A 21,851-nucleotide genomic window follows, 5' to 3' on the forward strand; every position below is an offset into this window, starting at 1 on the left:
ATACTCTATCTAACTTATCCATCTATGTGTTTCGATGAAATTATAAAGCCTCTAGTGAGATTACTCCAATCAAGGATCGTGATGACTATGCAATTGCTCATGGTCTCTTCACTGATTTTATATTTCAATGTCCCTCTTTGTTGGTTTTGATCTTCAAGTTAAAGATGAACCACGTTGTCTTGCCACATCATTTAATTTTTCAAATTAGTTCTATTTGATGTTGATGATGTTTTATTTTAAATTATCATTGTTGTTTAAGAATGTTGGTGTGACTATCCATGGGCGTATTTGTAGGTACGGATGTGTTCTAGTTTGTTGTACATTGGTTGTCATGGTTTGGTAATCACATTCTTTCAAAAATAAAATTTTCTGATTATTCGTTTTTTATGACATAAATTAATTTTGTAGCCTCAAATGGTGGTCACTGAAACTTTTTGTCTTAATATCTATCTTAATATCTGGGTTCTTATGGAATCCACGGCTCGAAATAATACTTTATCACAAAATAATCTTTCATTTTGTTTAATAAGTTAAAAGCATTCACAATGCATTGAATTTCTTAAAGTTCAATAGATAGATACGTGCAAATTGTTCTATAATGCATTAAATTCATTTTATCCACTAACTTTAGCATCAAGGATGTTGGAGATCAAAATGTAAACTAATAGCACCAATATTATAGCACTGCAAGTATAGACATCAATTTGTTTTATTGTTTTATTTCGAAATCTTCCCCCAATGGGTCTCTAACCCTTCAACAAGTCTTGTATATTATGTTATAATCATGACAAATTACATAAAAGATAGTAGGTTTTCAGAAATGTTTGATTTTGATACTGTTTTTTTTTTTCAATTAAATAACTATATTTTTTTTTCGAATTTGACACCCAAAAAGTGATATCACATCAACTCTATGAACATGTCATATTGGCTAGCAACTGGATTGACCGGTCAGATTATCAATATTGTTTCGATCTAATGTCAAAATCGAAGTTTTGTGGAAACTTGGTGTCTTAGTTTTATAAAAAAAAATAAATAAATAACATGTTGTCAAAATCGATTTTTTATAAAAACTTAGTGTTTTATGCAATTTTCCCAACTATAAAACTATAAATACAATTAAAAATATTGGTTTAAAAGTGGTAAACGTAACAAAAGAGTAAGGGCTTTTCTTTTTGCATTATCTTTTACCAAAAAGAAGGAAAGGAATCTTCTAACGCGACCTCATAGCTGAAACAAATAGACAAAATACCCCCAACCCAAAAAGGCCAAACATGAAACAACCAACACAATTAAGATTTCTTTTAACGATAATATCGTGAAAAGTACCACATAAAAAACAGTGCCCTTTCTTGGTGCTGATTTTTCCACAGCTCTTTTTTATCCCCCCACTGAATTTTAAACTTAATTGACATATATGCCCTTTGTTAAATCTAGATTATATTGAAGTGACAGAAACCCAAGCTTTTGTTTCCAAACGCCTTTTACCTTAGCACAAGTTTCACATTCAAACAAAGTTACTTTTTCAAACTTGTTACCTAACCAATCAAGACATCGATATTATGTAAGATTTTGATGATGAATAAATATAACTTCGAAGAAGCCATTCATCTAGTTCTAAGAACGTGCATTGCATAATTGTTTTGGATCCAACCAACACATGTAAAAGTAAAACGAACCAATAAAAGTGTTTAATTCCTCATCAAATATCTAAACTAGGGTTGATCCCATAAACCAAACCAAATAACTGAAACGGATTAACTAGGTATTGCATAAGAAGCATGTATCATGTATGTTGCTAATGTTGTTAAAATAAAGTTTATACAATTACAAACAGTCGATTTGTCCATTTACAAAGTAAACACAAGAAAAGAAAATATTAAATATTTCGTTCATATGGTTCAAGCCATGGGAATCCAAGAAACTCAAACACTTCCTTTTCTGAGTTAAACTTCAAACTTGTGCTAGCACTAACCTACATCACATATAGCATAAGTTGTACAAACAAATTGTTATTTCTTCCATTTAATCTTAAGTAATAAAACAGAGCATTTTGAATGTGTATTAATTAATTATATACCCTTTTCCCTCCAGAACCTTGAGTTGCGGGGAAGAGCCCTGTATCATCTAATCGGAACCCTTTGCTTTCCGCAAGTATTCTCAGCCTGCAAGAAATAGCATTTTACTTTCCAACTTTTTATTTTATTTTAAATATAATAGATAGATTTTTTGAAGTATGATGCGGTATTAAGAAATAATTGTGAAGTAGTATGAAATTAATATACCTTCTATTTAACACATCATTCCCTGTCCATGCAATTAGCCCAAATGGATATATTTCCTTTGGGTACACCTGTCAAATATTCACATCACATCAGTGTTTCTGTGTATCCTTATTCAAAATTTCATAATCCATATCTAATTCATTTATTAATAAACAGACACCAATATATTAATAAAATCAATAAATAGAAAAATTAGTACCTTCAAATCAATGCGATGCCTCAGCTCCCTACCAGGATATGTGCAAAGACCAAAGTATGTATCAACTCCAGAATCAGTACCCTGAATTTAATTAAAAATTTAAAAACATAAACAAAAGCAACTGGTTATTTTCAAAGGAATTGGAATATAAATGAAGTGTTTGTTACCTGCTCACTATGGATACTGAAAACCAAATCCTCTCTTAAAAACTTCATATCCTTCAAATGATTTACATACTTGGGTAGAAACCCTACATGACTGTTTTAAAAAAATAAATTATACATTATAAATTCATATACCAAATCGGCATCAATCATTATTTACTAGTTTGAATACCAAAAGCAGCTGAAATCATGTTGAAAATTTTGTATCGATAAATAAAAATAAACACATATATATAGCTTTCCGGATTGTTCCCATTAAGGTTGTGTTTGGCGCGCCACAGCTAGCTGATAAGCTAGCTTATTTTTCGAGTTTTTTTATGTTGTCGTGTTTGGTAAGCCAAAAAATAACTTATAAGCTAGCTTTTTGAAAAGCTCCTTAGACTAGCTTTTTAGGAGCTTTTTTAAAATTTTCAAATACACCCCTTAATTAATTATAGAAACACATACTCTCACTTGTCCTTTTATGTAATTTTATATTTCAGCTAGCTTTTCAGTTAGTTTTGCCAAACATCATTTTTATTGGCTAGCTTTTCAGCTATCAGCTTGGTTTTTATTTAACAGCTAGCTTTTCAGCTATCAGCTATCAGCCAGCTTTTCAGCTAGTACGCCAAACATAGCCTAAGTCAAAAAGAAACAGAATGTAAAAAATAAAAAAAAAATTTTAAAAATGCATATTCTAATATTAACTAGTAATATTATTAATGTAAAGATGATACCTTTTTCCATCAGGATGTGTAATCACAATATCCATATCCCCACAACTAGCTTTTCCACGTCTGAAGGATCCTCCACACACAACATTCACCTGACATAAATAAATATTTTAATTTTTTTTATATTGTTTTTTAACACATTTTGAAATATTGGAAAACATAAGTGATAAGGCTTACACCAGGTAAAACATCTTCTCCAGCTTTCTGTAGCAACCACTCCATCTCTTGCACCTATGCATGAATACAGTTATATAACTTATAATAATAACAAGTTTCACTTTTCATATACAAATCTTCAAAAAATTTATGCTTTTCACAACACCAAAAGCCATACCTCATCACGTGGTATCCTTGTTTTGATATCATCAAAATACTTCAACCCTAAACACTGTGACTTTGTCAATGTGTCGTCACTTTTTAAATCCTCCAGACTTCTGTGTCCTTTTTCATACAGTTTCAATGCAGTTGCTGGACCAATCCCCCATACTTCCCCAAACAAACTAATTGTCCTTACCTAAGAAAAAAAAAAGGGATTTTGATTCCATTTTCTTAAATGAAATATAATTTTCAGATTAGTAACATTTTTCATTTCTTAAGAGTATAGCAACTTCTTTCATACTTAAGAATAATGTTTGGCCTCATTGTTTTTGTACTTCATAGGAGTAGATTCTTAATGTAAGGTGAAAGTTAAACAATTAAGATCACAGTATGCAAAAAAAGTGAAGAAATTTTTCGACACCTTTTCATCACTCTCAAAGTGTTCCAACTTGGACAATTTCCCTGTAGTTACAATCTCATTTATCTATAATAGAGCACAACAATCATCAGAAGATTATTACAATGTAAATATGATAAAGGAGTACAAATTCATTACAAGAATTGTACATTCCGATTTAAACTGAAAAAATTATTACATCAGAAGGTTATTACAAATGCAATGTCTATAGAAAAAAAATTTATGTTTGACTTACATGATCCTGCATTGACTTCCCAATAGCAGGTAAATGTTTGACTTGATCCACACTTTCAATTTTAAATGGCAACCTTTCAATAACTGGAATCGCCTTGTAATAGCTGAAAGATCTTCGATCATCACCCAAAGCTAATGAATTTAAATTTAATCACATCAGAAAGTGCATCCAAACAACTCGTAGCAATGTTGCAAAAAGCAAAAAAGAAAAAAATGGCAAAAAGAAAAGTAGTTTACCTCGATATATATTGATAAGCTTGCCAAATATTTCTGTGATATCTCTATTTAAATCAGGAGGATGATATGGCAATGAATCTGGTGCATTGACCTGAGTGACAAACAAAAGTCATGTAGTTTTATAAACATAATCTATAATGAAACAAAAGAAAAAAGAACCTTTTCATCTGATGACTTGTCCTTCATTTCTGAACTAGAACCTTCTGAGGTTTTGGGTGAGGATTTCAGCTTTTTATGGGGGTGTAACTGATTGTCACTAGATTCTTTCACATCAGTGGGTTTACTAGAGTTCTCATTAGATGAGTTTTTTGGGGGATTTTGGGGTGAATCCAAATGTATAGTGTATGATTCCTCATTAACTTTCTTTCCTAGATGCAAGCTGTCCTCCAACCACTGATAACGGAGAATGATCTGCAATGTATCATAACACCTGTTATTGGGCAATTCTATATCAATATAAACATGACTCCAGATTATATGAGTCTGGTCGATAGTGATTAATTGGTTATCTTATGTCGTTTTGAATTTCCCCCAAAATTCAAGATTTCTAGGTTTTAATCTATTTTGTTTTTCAATGAAAAAACCAAGGATTTCATTCGATCACGACTTAGTCGGGTAAAGATGCATTTTCAGTATGATTTGGAATGTCCGATTTTTAGCAAATCGTGTTCCAATTTGCGCTGTGAAGAGTGATAAGTAACATTAATTCATCAACTATTCAATGAAGAAAACGAAAGAGATCAATGTACTTGGTTGCGGAAAATAATCAATAGGTCATGTACGGAGTACCCCTTTGAAGCGCTGTGATAGTATCTGGCCAAATTTCTTGCGAAGTGAGTCGGAGTTAACCGCAAAGACGTGAGTCACATTCATAGACAACTTTTCTTCTTCTATGATTGCTCCCATCTGCACTAGCTTTTGCTTCCATATCTTCAAGAGAAACTCGATTATAATCATGATATACCGCCTTACATATATCTAAACAACAAGGAGAGAAAATCGAAACCTCTAAACGACGTCTTTGGACGTCATTATCGACGAGGAAGACGACCATTCCGGAGAAGATTCCGTCAGGATCCGACGGTGGAGAACGGTTCTTGCTCGACTTTGGCGCCATTTTCTTACGGCTTGCTTCGTGTCTCCTTTGAATCCCGCAGTAAATCCAGAAGATTCCAACTTAAGACTTTAGACCTTCGACCGCTTAACGGTAGTTGTTATCCAGGTGGTGACATCTGTCTTCAGAAAGAAGTTCGAGGTTGGGGCCTTCATTTTCTGTCACAAAGGTCCCTTGTATTATCAAGTGTATGAGCAAAACAGTCCTTCACCTTTTCTTGACTATGGAAGCTTTCTACAGCTCTACTTCTACCTTTAAAATGTCACATTTTCTGACTTGGGTAAATCAATAACCTTTAAAATCGGTGTCTAGGTTACTTATGATATTTTGTAAGAGTTTGTTTTCAAATTTGCCTTTTTATATTCACAGATGAGTGACTCACTGTGCATTAATGTTTTCAGAAAATAAAGAATGTTTTCAGAAAATAAAGTTATACGTTCATTTTCAGTTTTCAATGAAAATTTTAGAAAATACATTTAGAGAATTTTCATTTTCCATATCAGAAATTATGAAAACTGTAAAGCTCGTTTTTCAAATTTAAGCAATTTGGAAAACTAAAAATTTTCATTTTCTTCAAAAACTTTGACAAAAGACACGTTTTCGAAATTTCTGTTATTTTTTTCTTGAAAAATTTTACACAACCACACACACCCTAAACTTCTAAACTTTTTCAAAGCAAGAAGTTATATCTTTGGATAACAATTTAGTCCCACTAGGATGATTGTGGGTATTCTTTCAGCTAAACATGAGTAGATTGTCAACATCTACCTCCCTCCTACCTCAATATTCAAAGATATATGGGTTTTTTGAAAACAAGAGCTACTTAATTTAATTCTTTTTGGTGCTGACATTTTTTTTTTGTGTTTGTTGGACTCCGTTACATTCCTATTTACTCAAAATGCAATACAACAAACATTAACTGTATCATCAAAAACAACCAACAAAGTATCTTTTACAACACAAAAATAGACTTACAATTGTAATAAATGCTTAATTTATTCGATACGTAAACATAAAATGATGGTAAAATCTTGCATACTTCATGACACCTGGAAAAAAATGTGAAACAATAAACAAAATATTAGAAATCAAACGCTTTTCTTTATCTTCACAAATCGACAACAAACAGCACATAGGATTTTGAGCTTTGAATTTATATAACTTATGTATGACTTCATATATAATGCATTAGTAAATAGGGTCAAATCCTTGTTTATGCAAACGACATTTCATCTTTTTTATTTTCCAATTTATGCAACATCATGGTTTTTTTAAACAAAATATGCAACCACATTTCATTCTAAAATAAATTACATTTTTGGTCCCTGATCATAGCTTTTTTTTCAATGTTGGTCCCAAAAAAAATTTCTCTTGCAATTTTGGTCCTTAATTGAGGTTTTTTTTTTTTACGTTTTTGGTCTCTCTTCCAAGTAGAATGACTATATTTTAGGGGCGAAGGGTTAGGAGATAAAAGGGTGAGGGTGGGACCCAACTTTTTATTAATAAATTAAATATCATAACAATTATAAAAATTGAAAAAAATAAATTTGTAAGGGCATAAATGTCATTTTAAGTGTGCAGGGACCAAAGTCACTAAAAAGATCCGAAATTGGACCACTTTTGCATCACAAAACATTTTTGGACCAAAACCACATAATTCTAACAACCACAGGGACCATATGTGCAATTTTGTCAAACAGAAACCAAAAACATTACAAATAACTCAAGCAAAATGAAACATCAATAAATAATTGGTATAGAAAAACCATGTTTTAAGCAGTAATATACAGCATCTTTTAGTTCTTAAATGAAACATCAATAAATAATTGGTATTAAAAAAAACCCTTTCTTGCATAAATTTGGGAAAAATGAAAGGTTGTTACATAAACAAGCATTAATGCTATGTGGATGTATCTTGGAAATCATGTGCATACTTAATTTCTTCCTATTACAGCAGGGAAAAGAATACTTAATTATACAACATAGATATAATAGATTAAATGTAATAACCAATTTTAATTGTCAACATTGCATATACCCAAGACTTTCATAAGACTTGATTACTTTTCTATTTGCTAGATACAGAAGGTTTCAATAACTTTCAGGGTTATTTTTGTATTGGAAAATGCCTTTCAAATAACTCACGCAAAATGAGTTCAGCATGGTGATTCTATTTGAAGAAATAATTATTGGAAGACAAGTCTATGCTTCACATCATATGGTAATGGAAGCACATCTCAACAAGCAAGAAAACTAACTAAGGTTCCAATAACTAGATTAGTCTTTGAATATTAGAACCTTTATAGCCCAAATTTCACTGTTTACAACTCCAAACTTTTCCCCTTTATAATTTGTGAGATTCTTGTGAATCCAAAATAGAAACCTAAGCATAATCCCATAATCGTGATTTTGATACACGATAGATTACTATCCTAGAGATGCAAGAGTTCGATTCTATACACCTAAGTAGTTGAGATATCATTCGTAGCATCTGAAGTCCGATAAATTAACTAAAATAAATCGCATAAAGTTGCCAAGAACATAATATCAAACGCTTAAGAAGCTCATGAATCATGATACACCTCCATATTTTGATCCATGGATGTTGCAACAGCATAAAACTTATCGCATCAAACCGCTAATTTATCGAATAAAACAAATAAATACGACATGAAAAGCAAATAAGTAAGAAACCCTAGAAATGAAGGACAAAAAAAGAGCAGAAGAATAGAGGGGTTATAGAAATTGACCTGATGGAGGAAAGGGATGTCAATGAGAATGAGAAGATGTAGAAGTTGTATGAGAAGGAGCATTGATCTTGTTGTAGGCAATTTCAGCAACGACGTAGACGCCAAAAGCGACGAGGGCGATTCCGAGGCCAGGAGTAGCGTGGCGGAATTGGTTAGTGAGCATCGGATGCTTCCTCCATGCATCCCTTCGCCTGAAGAATTCCCCAGTTGGCCCTAATGGTGCCTTCCCCATTTCTCTCTCAAGACTCAAGCAATTGATCCGATCGTTGCTTCGCTGTTTTCTTTTTGGTTGAATTCAGTCCCTTTGATGTTTGAACTGTTGCAGAATTGCGGTTTGCAGCTTCACCCTCCATTCCATCCTGGGCTGGGCTGGGTCGAGGTCACTATAGAAGCCCAATATCAGTAATTTTACTTTTTGTAAATTGCAAATACTACATTCTAAGTTTCTAACGTTGTTTTTGTTTTTTATAATTGTTTTAAAAGAAATTATGATTAAAAATACTATAATTTGGTAGTTTTGTTAAATAACGTTTATTAAGATAGAAATGGATAAATTATTAATATACTGTAATATATAAATAATTGAAAGTATTTTTATTATTGCATTTAGCCCCATGAAAATACAATATTAACTTTTTTTTTACTGTTTTAAAAGTATTTAGTTTTATTTTTAGGTTAAAATTTCTATTTGTAGATAACAAATCTTTTTTAAGCTTTGGTCCAGCCCAATCCTTAAAAAAAATATACATATGACTACATTGGTCTTGATGTTTGCAGTCTAAACTCCAAAAACATAAGTGATTCATGGTTTTTGGCATGAATCTGAACTGACCAAGACATATTATACGACTCGAATTTTGGTGCAAATATATCCGAATGAGTTAACAATGACTTTTTTATACAATATTTTTTTAAATCAAATAAAGTGGTTTTTTACTAACTTATACAACAATCGTCAACTTATTATATTTTTTTATTAATTCATGCATAAAATTGATTTCTTGCTAATTTATACAACAAAATTGATTTATTGCCAACATTTATTCAAAAACTCACTGTTATTTCTTGCATTTCTCCCTTTTTACAAATACAAATACAGATAGTAATTTTCTACACTTTCATAAAAAGACTAAATACAAGAATTATAGACAAAATTGCAAAAATGGTCACTGTGGTATGCATTTTTTTTTTGGAGGGTTTTAGTTCAAACCTCGATTTTTTTGGATTGGTGATCCTTTTGGACTGGTTTCTTTGCATTTTTGATCCCTCAGTAAACTGAAAAGACTATTATGTCCTTCTGATATATATTTTTATGTTTTTTCTATTTAATTTAAATGAAAATTAAAATAATTACCTAATTTGGGGCCCACATCTCTCTCTCACTCTCTCTCTCTCTCTCTCTCACACACACACACAAACACACACACACACACACTCTCTCTCTCTCCCACCTTTGACGATTGTTTTTCTCCCCCGATCAAACCTTGAAACCACTATTTTCTGAAGAAAATGGAAGTTGTAAACCAAAATAAGAACCTAAATCAACAACCCAAATCTTGAGCCCATTTCTCCTTCTTCACACCCAAAGCTTTGATGAGATAAACCAGCTCCAAACACCATTCTCTTCATTCAATTTTGTTGTTGCCATCAAGAAGAAGAACATAAGCAGCTGCCTCTTCTACTTCACTTGTCTTCTCCTTCATTTCCTGTTATGAAATGTCAGGGGTGATGGCCAGTGAGACAATATTTGACAACTTACCAGTTAATTTCGCACTACGACCCACACAAATTTTTCTGATTCCAAGTCCATACAGTTGAAATTGATCATATTCATTACAAGTGAAAGAGTCTTAATTACCTCCACCAATGATATTAAACAACTCGATAATTCGACAGGCATGAGACTTCGACCGACGAACAGAGAGCCAAATAGCTTTCTCTCCAGTTTGCCAACAATCCTGACGGGTAGGATACAGAGCTCTTTAACTCCATCACTATCGATTTATCCAAATCACTATCGAAAACGGTGTAGGAACTGAAAGAAACGGTGAAGATCCAGGAAATAATAGTATCTTTAAGGGTTTGCTTTAACATTGTGCATGACTCATCTTGGAGATCGGAAAACAGAGACTGGTTCGAGGCAACAACCCCTTGTTGCTCCACCTTTTTACCTGTCGATCGTAGTCACTGAACTCCCCCTGAAGACTGTTGCGATCGTTGTTGCCTTTCCCCTTTTCATCCTCCATTTCTTCTTCGTTCCCTAGCCTGAACCCACCACTAAAGTGGGCGTTTCCTCGGAGCAAACATCAGAGGCAGTAGCCCCTTTTTGATTCCCCACCTTCGCACCTTCCTTCTGAGACAGAAGAAGCATAGGAGCTAAAGGCGACGACAGGCTCGAAGATGATTGATGCATCGAAGGTGATGGCAATATGGTCGCTCCGTTGCTCCTCTCGACTGCTTTCCCCTTTTGTTGTCGGCTGTAGAGGTGGGTTGCACACGAAGTGAACAGAGGGTGTTTGGGCTATTTGATCGACGGGAAAGAAAATGAAGGCGGAAGGGAGTTCGAGAGGTGGTGGCAACCACCGGTTCTTCTTCACTTGAGAGAGAGAGAGAGAGAGAGAGAGAGAGAGAGAGAGAGAGAGAGAGAGACCCATTTTTATATTTAATAATAATAATAATTTTAAAATAGAAAAAAATGAAAACTAAATTCATTAGAAGTATAATAGTCTTTTTAATTTAAACAGAGACCAAAACTGCATGTAAACCAACCCAAAAAAAACCACCAATCCAAAAAAAATCGAGGTTTAAACTAAAACCCAAAAAAAATATACATATCACAGAAACCATTTTTGCAATTTTGTCAATGATATATCATCATACTTCAATTTTTTATTAGAGCGTCATACTTTCAAAAAAAAATCTAATTGAGACATTATTTTTTAAAAAAATCTACCAAATATAACATTGTACTTTCAACCTTTTGTTTTATCAAGACAATACTTTTATTTTCACTAATTATAACAATCATTGATGTGATTAATTAGATTTTTCAAAATATAAAGCCGTGACAAGAAATAAATTTAAGATCTCATAAAAATCAAAAAATAATCAATAAAAGTCCGTTGTTATTTTATTGCATTTAACTCAAAAACAACTACCAATAACGCAATACCATCAAGTGCAAGTTGAAAGGGAAGTGAAGAAAGAACGGTCATTGGTCCCCCTCTTCAGTCTTCACCTTTATTTCCCCCACAAAATAAAATTAAAAAAAAATGCAGAAAATCCCAGTTGTAAACACTTTACATGTATCTCCCTCCTCCTCAAACTACAAGAAGCATTAAGTTATGAAAATATTCTTCCGGACATAAATGACCTTGGATTGAAATTTTGACTTTTTTAAACAGTCATCTTCTAGACCTGTGATCTGTCCTTCCTGACTTTCCACACTCCCCAAACAATAAAAATCTTGCTCCTCTTCGTGGGCCAACCGGGGTTCCAGGCTTCATCTGTTCAAAATAATAGTGTTACTGTTATTGTGTTACTATAACTATTAATATTATTGTTGTTACTGTTACTGTTACTATTACAATTAATTTTAATTGTAATAGTAACAGTAACAGTAACATTCCATTCCTTCCCCAATTCCACCATATCAAGCACTACCTAAGAGTTTACCTTCCCTCTCCTATTCCGCCTCTTGTTAAAACAGAAACAACCACCACCTCCTGATCCAGACTCATATCCCCTGTAAAACAAAAACCATAAGAATAGGTAAAAGGGTATTTTGGTCTTTTATCTTCACGCGAGAAAAAAAAAAAAAAAAAAAAGAACCAGTACGTCAACCACTTACTTTCCCGCTAAACTGCCATCATGCAACAAGCTCGGTGACATCGGATACTGTCGCCCAATATGTTCCTTGGAAAGGGTATTTCCGTCTTTTATCTTCAAAAGATTAAGTTCACGGGTCAACTCATCTTCCCATTTCTCCTGTGACAACGGGTCCATCGCCACCATCTGCCGCTGGTGGTCCCCGCCATCTTGCGGTAAAACCTGATTCCGTTCCGGTTTCAACCGGTTCAACGATCCCGGAGTTCCGCCCTTTTCCGCAGTTTGTAACCACGCGGTTTCTAACCGCTGTTCATGAATGATCGATTCTATTCTTTGAACCGGATTCCCGGTTTTGGGGGGTTTTCCCCCTTTTGCAACAAGTGGGGACGCAACTCTGGAATTGATGATTCCGGACATCTTTCCATCGGAATCATGAAAGCTTCCTCGCGGTACCTTTTGTGAATCTGGATTGGGTTTTGGTGTGGGCCCGTCATCTGAAAGTAATATGATTCTGACTTCTATGTTGCGGTGGAGAACCGTTTCAAATGAGTTTGTGATGCTACTAAGAAACCTTTCAGCTCGACTTTTTATATCTTTATCCCGAAACACAATATAAGCAACAAGAATTCCTACAAGATTTATATATAAATTATTATATATAACATACTTCCAGTTATTTTTTATTATTATAAACTTAATTATTACCTTTATCTTCAGAAATCGACACCAGATTCCCATAAGTATGAAGCAGTTGCCTTAAAGTCTTGGAATGGCACTTTTCAATGCAACGTGCCCAAATATCATCCAATATATTTGAATTACTACGTTTCGATACATTTATGACATCATCATCATCATCATCATCATCATCATTATGATGTGGGACTGAGGATGCTGCAATTGCATCCCCATTCATGAGTTGCCTCATTGATAGAAGGGTATCTTTTGGGCTAGTTGAATTTTGGCGAATGGGCTTAGGGGGGTACATAGGGGTAGACTTTTGAGGGGTATATTGGGAATCTTGCCTTTGTTTTTGAAAATATATATCTCGGAAAGTAGCAGATGGATCATCTTCGGTTGTCCTTGAGCTTTGTCTTCTACTGCTTCCGGAAGGAGTGGGGTCCGCTGAGGGGACTGAGCCTAGCTGTAATAAGGTTGCTGTGAACCATGTTGACCTTTCACTTGAAAGTCTTAATTGTTTTTCAGACTCAGAAAGAAGTTTTAATGCATGCTTTAATCTTTCAATTTCTGCTTCTGTCACTGAAGAATGTTGCAATCATCCATAGTTTCAGTTATAATAATCAAAATATGATAATAATACATGTAGTATTAAAGTTTATAAAGAAAAAAGTTGAGAAGAACTTACAGCTTCTACCATCAAACAATGAGTCAGCACTAGCTTCAATTACTTGATATGTTCCAGCAATAATGTCCATAATAAGTGTAGCCATTTGAGACATGAGAACCATAGGGTCAACTCCCAATTCCATTAATTCTCTGGCTCTTTTCACAGTTTCAGCTGTGTTTGATGACATTGCTAACTCCAGAAGTTCCAATAACTTCTCATCAGAGACAACTCCTACCTACAATCAACTCCAAAAGAATCAAAAAAAGTTTGATTAAAAAGTTACAAGTATCAACAACTATCAAGAAACCAGTAGATTAGATACTTACAAGTTCATTCACCAAATCAGTGGTGATTCTCTTTCCTAATAAACTTAACTGATCCAACATAGTTTCAGCATCTCGCAATGACCCTTCTACATTCAATGCAATCAAATCCAATGCATCCTCTTCCACATCCAAATTCTCATCCACTGAGATTTTCCTCAATCTGTTAACTATGTCACTATCTTTAATCTTGCTAAAAAGATACTTTTGGCATCTTGACAAAACAGCACGTGGCACATTGTCAAGATCAGTAGTTATAAAGATAAACACCACACTTGGAGGTGGTTCTTCTAGAAACTTCTGGAAAGCCAACCATAATTTAGAAGGTAACAAGTGACACTCATCGATAACATAAACCTCATGCCTTGTAAAGGTTGATGTAGAAAGACCCACATTCATTTGAAGTTTCTTCATCAAATATCTAACTTTATCGATCCCTTTCTTATTGGATCCATCCATTTCAGTGATGACGTGGCTCTTCCCTGAAATAAACTCAGCACATTCCCTGCAAATCCCACAAGGTCTTGTATCTCCAGTAGCAAGACAATTCAAGGCTGCAGCAAAGATTCTTGCAGTTGATGTTTTTCCAGTGCCACGTGGACCTTGGAAAAGATAAATTGGAGCAATTCTTCCTTTCATGATAGCATTCACAAGTGATTGGACTACAACATTCTGCCCAACTAAATCCTCAAAGAACATTGGCTTATACTTGTGGCTGTAGCAGTTGATATTATCAAGAGATGAAGGAGAATCACCTTCTCTTTCTCCATTTACAGCTACAAGCTCCAAACCTTCTTGACTTCTGTAGCTTGTTGACCACCTCCTTCCATCTAATCGACTCAAAGCTTCCAAATCAAGCTCTCCATAGTTGGTTGAAAGCTCGTCATCTGTCCCAATAGATGAACGATCTCTGCTTTCTGCACCATTTGTTAGCAATGGAACAAGACCTTGGGAAGATTTGTGGGCATGTCTCTTCTTGTTGTAAGCACCTATTGATGATCGCCTATGGTACATGGTTTGGCTACCACACAACATGCTGCTTCCTTTTCTTCTCAATGTATCTGAAAATGAAGGTGAGTAACAGCTACCACAAACCCCACCACGTTTTGGGGTACTTCTCTTGGAGGAAGACCAGTAACAAGGAATCCCACATCCATGGCGACCTGGTAGATCCAACTGATCATCTTCATCATCATCATCATAGTCATAACCTAATCCTTCATCTCCATCAGTTGTTGCATCCCATGATCCAACTGTGCTTGGATTCCTAATGCAATACTTGTTGAAAGAGCTTGTGGATAAAGCTGGGGTGCTATAACAGTAAGATGAATCGTCTTTCCTACTACCACCTCTCAACAATTTTGAAGATTTGAGCCTTGACAACAATGGTGATGTCACTGAGGACCCTTTAACAACTATATCATCCGAATTAACATCATCATATTGGTCAACTAGGCTTAGCTGTCTCTGCAGTTGAAGTTTTAAAGCAGCAGATGCATGTGATGTTTTCTTTGGCTTCTTCTTCATCAATGATGCCCTCCTAACAGGTGGTGTTGTGAGACTAGTTGCATCTTTGCAATTATTGAACATCTTTGAAGATGACAATGCGTACCTGTGATCATCAGCAGCAACACTCTTCAAATCTCCATCATTTCGGGCATCGCTCAAGCTGTCATCGACACTCTCATCACAATCACCGATTCCGTCATCAACATTTCCTCTTTGTTGGTGTATTGGCCTTCTGGTAGTGTCATCTGTTTGCCCCGTCACGGAAGCGCTCCTCTCGCTCTCCGATCTCTGCGTTTTCCAATTATACAAAAACACCTTCTTCTCTTTCCTCCTATTTTTATTATTATTATTATTACTGCTACCACTAACATTGTTGTTGATGCTGTTGCTGATGTCGTTAACATTATTCTCATCGGTCTCTTCTATACTGTAACTAGCGTTGTTCCTATAATGGTGATTATAATGGTTGCTTGGGGCATTGGTGACGGAAGAAGAAGCGGCCGCTGCTGCTGCTACAGCAACGGCGGTGGTGGATCTAGATGAACTGAGGGGAGACCGCCATGAGGAAGTCGTACCAGGATCTCGTAAAGCACGAGCAGCTTTCCTAATCTGAGTTAACTCCTTCTTCAGATGCAGATTACTGGGATCAACAAGGCCGCCACTATAACTACCACTGCGATTTGCAGACATTTTCTTGCTGCTGCTGCTCCAATGAGTTGCAGAAAAACTTCGGAAAATCAAAAGAATGAGTAAATGTAAATGCCACAGATCTGACAGATTCGTGTAAAAGAGGATAAGCTATAAAGTACAAATGTACATTTGATAGAAATTAGGGTTTGGAGGAAATGATTTTCGAATTGGGGAGGGAAAAAGAGGATTTTTGAGACAACATTTCATCGAAATCGGAGAAAAGATTGGGGGTAAAAGGTGGAACTTGGGTTCTTCCCTCTCAACAGTGGCACATTTGATAGTCCCCTTCAAAAAGATTCTTCTGCTTTTGTCCCCGGATTCATCTCACTTTTTGTCCGACGTTTTTATTTTTATTTTAGTCATTCTAAAAATTATGACTACCCAATTAATAGGGCTTTGAAATTGATGGGGTACCGAATTGTTACAGTAAATAGCAACTTTTTTTTTTTATCGATAGAGTGTACTTTTTTTTTTTTTTTCATAAAATCTAACTTCAAAGCATGTGCAATTGTATTTTTTTTAATATTTGAATAACAAAACTATACTTTTACCAAATGTCACGATCTCAGTTAAAATTTTTATACAAAAAGTCATTGTGGTTTCGTATGAATGATCATTATAGTTTCTAAAATTTGCAAGAACCATCTTTGAGCTACGAAAAAAAGACTATTTTTTCCTTCTTTAATCTTTTACAAAAAATCATTGTGGTTTCGTATGAATGATCATTATAGTTTCTAAAACTTGCAAGAACCATCTTTGAGCTACGAAAAAAAAAGACTATTTTTTCCTTCTTTAATCTTTTATCTTAAAAAAACTAATAAATAATAAATAAATCTAATTACTAAAAATAAGAAAATAAATGAATATATACCCCCCCTCCTTTCTTAACCCTCCTCTTGTTCTTCTTTCCTTTCATTTTCATCAACCACCACAACCAACCCCTTGTATTTTATACCCAGATTAAATCCGCAAAATCAAGGAGATCTTTAGGTGATTTTGGGGAGGTTTTACCGTCCACGTTGAAGCAGTTCCATATTGATTTGTTCTTGAGTCGACCACCTTGATGTTGATTTTTCTAGGTTTGATCTACCTTCAAGTCAATTTCAATAAAATCCTACCTCCTCGGTGAAACATCCCCAAAAATATAATAAAAAAAAATTGTTTTTAAATAATAATAAAAGTCATAACATTGAATGTCATATAATAAAACCATATGTCGGGTATCTCAGAAGCCATAATAAAAGTGTTATATCAAAAACCGTATCAAATCATATCTAAGTATCTGAACAAAATTCCTAGGAATAAAAGCTGAAGTTGTGGTGTGTGCGATGCCATCAACCCGAGCTCTTCCCTTTACTTGCGGAAGTACCTGAAACCAAAACTGAAACTGTAAGCACAAAGCTTAGTGAGCTCCCCCAAACTACCACATACCATACAATAACATATAAACACATACTGGGCCTTGCCCACTGCATCGGACCGAAGTCCGGAAACTGCATCGGAACGAAGTCCGGAACTAACCAGGGCCTTGCCCTCTGCATCGGACCGAAGTCCAGAATTGACTGGAACCTTGTCCCCTGCATCGGACCGAAATCCGGAACTAACTACATCGAACCGAAGTCCGGAAACTGACTGAACATAACATAGCATGGCATAAACATATCAACTAGCATGAACACATAAACTACATATTGCATCGAGCCGTAGCCCGGAACACATAACACATGAATCCTGTCTTAGCCACGAAGGCATCAAACATACTAAAAATTGCATCGGACCGAAGTCCGGAAACTACTACTAGCTAAACGGTTCGGCATTGTGGCCTTAGACCCATTTCTACTGGAAGGAAACTCACCTCGTAAACTGGCTGGTAATTGAACTGCTCTGGAAACTGTTTACTGCTGCTCCGGTATCTCCCCGGCTACAATTTCCATAACACAATGAATCAAATACTGATAACTATACTAAAGGTAAAATGACTATTTTACCCCTGGTCAAAGTCAACATATAGTTGACCTGACTCATCGAGTTGGGTCACCAACTCGTCGAGTCTTCACCCTTACTTCTTTGCTTCTATTCGCTACTACTCGTCGAGTTTGGCATAGACTCGATGAGTTCCCCTTCAATGTTATCACTCAGTCAATCTGCATCCGACTCGCCGAGTTGTATGAACAACTCGTCGAGTCCTCCTTCAATTTATGAACACTCTGGCTGTGACTCGCCGAGTTGTATGAACAACTCGTCGAGTCTGATCTAGAGGTATGAAGACTGTCTTGGACTCCCGACTCGACTCGCCGAGTCCGAAGAATGACTCACCGAGTCACATGCATGCAATTATTATACAGACGATTCTACTCAAAACCAACGCATCCAACTGATAGATCTAGGCTCCTAAGGCTTGGTTTGCACGTAAAGGTTCCATTTTTACGTGCACGTATACTCCTAAAGAGGTTTATGGGCTTAAAATGCATGAATAAGGTTAGATCTAGGGTTTATATGCAACAAGGTTCAATAAAGGTATTAGATCTGGGTTTTGGGACAGAAATATGATTAGATCTGAAAGCTATACCACCATACAAGCTCCCTTACTAGATTAAGCTCATAAATGGGCAAAAAGGTAACCTAAATGAGATTCTTAAAGAGAAACAACCAAAGAACAGAAAGAGTCTGATTAATACCTCAAATGCCTCTGAAATGGATGCAAGAACTTGATTCCCCTCTTCTCCTTTGGATCTAGCCTTCCTCCTATCTTCCAATCTTCACTCTTTACACAAAAATGCCCAAAACACTCAAGATAGGTTAAGATGTTGCTATAAGATGTTTTGAGGGTGAGGGAGGCCAGATTGGGCGCATAAGGGGGATTATATAGGGTGCAAAACCCGTGGATTTAGGGTTTCTTCCAGACTGTCGGACTCACCGAGTCCAGGATATGGACTCATCGAGTCGCCCACTTTCACGTGCAACAGACTCGTCGAGTCCCTCCTGAATACTTAGAAAAATAAACATTAAATAACATACCAGAAATGGGGTCGTTACACTCGGTGTGGATTGTCATGATCTCGTCATCAGTTTGAACATATGTTCTTCAACACACAATCAACCGGTAATTGATTTCTTTAAATTTTGTTTGATTTCATCTGCAAATCAATTTTTTATGTGTTTTAGTTTAACTAGTTCTTCAACATATGATATCAATTTTTGTAATCTATTTCTTGGATTTGTGTTTGATTCCATATAGTAATCATTTTTGGAGTTTTTCCTATGTGAAACAAATTTTTTTGAATTTAGGTCGCGGATTAGAAGCAGCCTTTCCCCTGCTATGGATCGATTTATAGGTGTGCAAGAGAAACGAAGAACATATACGTATGTATGGAGAAGGGGTAATGATGATCTGATTTAGGGTTGTGGAGTAGTAAATGAACATGGTAGGTTTTTTTCTTAGCAGATGATGGTTTGCGATTGAGTTAGTCGATTGCAGGTTGTGTGAAAATGATTGCTCGATGGTTTTAGTTTTCGATTACCCTAAAGTTGTCTATCTCCAAAGAAATCACAAATACTTGTTGTAAGGTCCCAATTACGCGAATCAAACCAGTGATCAAAACAAACAATAGCAAGAATGAGTAGAAGAACAAGATGATCAAGCAATGCACACGTTCATTCACTAAAACATCGAGTACACCTTGAAGATACACACACACTGACCATAAACACTTATGATACGTCACTCAATACATCTACCTTCTGAAAGACACTGACACATACTATATATAGGGAATGAGTGGCCGTAAACACCAACTCAGCCGTAAACACGTCAACAAGCTACAGAATACCTACAGCCTAAGCAAGACCCTATCAAGATCTATACAAAATATTGCCTAGACCAAACCACAAAATATGGATCTACCAATCGCCCTATTGGTTTGTGGCTAGCATGAGTTTTGTCATCAATTATTTTGGAGTCTCTAGAAACCTCACATCCGATCTTCCCATCTCTCCCATCCAAAGCCTGTTATCAATTATCTTTGCAATCATTTCGGTGTATTCCTTAGCAGCTGCCTCCATGACTTCGTTTTTGCAGATTATTTGATGTTTTGCCAAGGTGTGAATATCCCTTTCCCTGAACCTTAGAAGATCTTTAGCTTCAACAAGCCGAAGGACAGATTCGTTGTCACGGCACTTGATAATTGTAGTGGTTATGGCCTCATCAAAGGCCCAGAATTCCATCTGATCCAGATAACCATTGTGAAAATGTTGAGGAATTGGGATTTCTTTTATGTATTTAGTAGCAGGACACAACATTATCTTCATAGGCTCGTTGGTTCGAGGATCTAGCGCATCCTTGTCTTTTCTAATTAGAGATACTGCAGTCTTCATCCCAGAAAAATTCTCTTTCACTTGTTTTTCCAGAAAGAGTTTGAATTTTGTAGCCTGAGGATTCGTGGATGGATTGTGGAATGGAGCATTTGAAAGCTCTGTAAGACCGATTTTTGTCCAGGAACAAAAATCTTGTGCATATTTTTAGTATTCAGGAGCGCTAAATTTTCTTTTCACCAACCACATTTTTAAATCAGCATGATATCCCGACATCCTAATTCCCGATCGATTTGAAAACACATCACCAAACTTTCATTTTTAAGATCAGTCACCGTGAGATGAGGTTGGTCTCCACTACGATTCTCATCAGAGTTCCTCATGAAGAGTAATCCTTATTTCTTGTCAGCGGTGACCTTTCTCTTGGCATGCTTAATAGTGATTCGTGTCTTAGCATTCACAGGCTCAGTTTTGAATCGATCGACAATTCGTGTGGTTCTGGGAGGTATATGATCCACAATGTTGTCGTTGAAGGGAGACTGGACAGGGGCGCTGGAAGGACCTTCAGTTGGTACTGGCAGAACAACATATGACTAGAACCTGTCACCAAATTCTTCATAAAGTTTGTTCTTTAAGTCATAATAGCATGCAGTCAGAGCTCCACGGTGATTTTGACAGTCATATATTTGCTTTGTCGTGGATTCGTTGTCAGCTTCAACATCTAAGAGACAAACATCAAGCTTACCTATCAACACATCCTTCTCAATGATTGTTTATTTCTACACGCCAATCTCAACCATGAGATCTGAGTTGGAAGGCTCAACTCCCTCGGATCTACCTTCCTCAAGAAATATGCCTTTTCCGCGAGGAGGAAGGCATGTTGCTTCTTGTGCTACCAAGGACCTTGCAAGTCTCACAGAGGAGATATCATGTGAAGGCCTTGGTGGGGAGGAACCTCCGGGAGCTGAAGAGCCTACAACTTCAAAAATGGTTCTTGGTCCTGCAAGATCAGGAGCAGTTAAAATGGTTGGAGTAGTAGCTAATGTAGTGATTGCAAGCTGAATGAGTGAGGTCAGTTCCTGAATTAGTACCCGTAGCCTTGGATCATGTCTTCTTCTTTTCAATGGAGGCAGGGAGGTATGTGTCACAGGCGGATCACTCACAAGTGGTGTAGAAGTTGGAACATCAACATTTAGGGGAGGAAACCTTGATGTTGTATCCGTAGCAGTTTGAGTACTGGACATCTGTGTCGAGGAAGGAGGCGTAGCTTCTTGAACATAATCCGCTTCCCGTGTCTCTGTTGACTATTGATCAACTTCATTGACACCGTCAAAGAGAGAGTCAAAGTTCTCATAGTTATCCACAAAATTTAGATCAAAATCCATATCTTCATGCTTGGACAGGTTACCA

General features: G+C 35.9%; 2 protein-coding genes and 1 pseudogene across 6 annotated transcripts; all 3 read right to left on the reverse strand.

The window, feature by feature from the left end:
- Positions 1-1,744: 1,744 nt before the first annotated feature.
- Positions 1,745-5,861, reverse strand: POL{LAMBDA} (DNA polymerase lambda (POLL)). The gene is made up of 14 exons (XM_078972242.1): positions 5,575-5,861; positions 5,358-5,498; positions 4,728-4,979; positions 4,569-4,659; positions 4,333-4,463; positions 4,101-4,163; positions 3,696-3,875; positions 3,539-3,592; positions 3,365-3,453; positions 2,652-2,742; positions 2,485-2,565; positions 2,286-2,353; positions 2,081-2,165; positions 1,745-1,975 (listed from the first exon to the last, which is right to left on the reverse strand). The coding sequence occupies exons 1-14, from the start codon at positions 5,683-5,685 to the stop codon at positions 1,880-1,882; spliced, it is 1,533 nt and encodes a 510-aa protein (XP_078828368.1). The 5' UTR covers positions 5,686-5,861; the 3' UTR covers positions 1,745-1,879.
- Positions 5,862-6,586: 725 nt separating this feature from the next.
- LOC145018742 (NADH dehydrogenase [ubiquinone] 1 beta subcomplex subunit 3-B pseudogene) lies at positions 6,587-8,759 on the reverse strand (annotated as a pseudogene). The gene is made up of 2 exons (XR_013667143.1): positions 8,433-8,759; positions 6,587-6,731 (listed from the first exon to the last, which is right to left on the reverse strand). The product of XR_013667143.1 is annotated as an NADH dehydrogenase [ubiquinone] 1 beta subcomplex subunit 3-B pseudogene (transcript).
- Positions 8,760-11,537: 2,778 nt separating this feature from the next.
- On the reverse strand, positions 11,538-16,469 carry STI (AAA-type ATPase family protein). Of its 4 annotated transcripts, XM_078973155.1 has the most exons (7): positions 15,544-16,467; positions 13,935-15,471; positions 13,627-13,843; positions 12,966-13,520; positions 12,283-12,889; positions 12,108-12,177; positions 11,538-11,938 (listed from the first exon to the last, which is right to left on the reverse strand). In XM_078973155.1, exons 1-7 carry the CDS (start codon positions 16,128-16,130, stop codon positions 11,837-11,839), a joined length of 3,675 nt encoding a protein of 1,224 aa, XP_078829281.1. In that variant the 5' UTR covers positions 16,131-16,467; the 3' UTR covers positions 11,538-11,836. The 4 variants fall into 4 exon arrangements, with proteins under 4 accessions (XP_078829281.1, XP_078829282.1, XP_078829280.1 ...); XM_078973156.1 differs by having other exon boundaries at positions 12,096-12,177; positions 13,935-16,469; XM_078973154.1 differs by having other exon boundaries at positions 13,935-16,468.
- Between the last annotated feature and the right edge of the window lie 5,382 nt (positions 16,470-21,851).

The sequence above is a fragment of the Lactuca saligna genome, chromosome 9 (assembly GCF_052625555.1).
Source record: "Lactuca saligna cultivar CGN05327 chromosome 9, ASM5262555v1, whole genome shotgun sequence".
Classification (NCBI taxonomy): domain Eukaryota; kingdom Viridiplantae; phylum Streptophyta; class Magnoliopsida; order Asterales; family Asteraceae; genus Lactuca; species Lactuca saligna.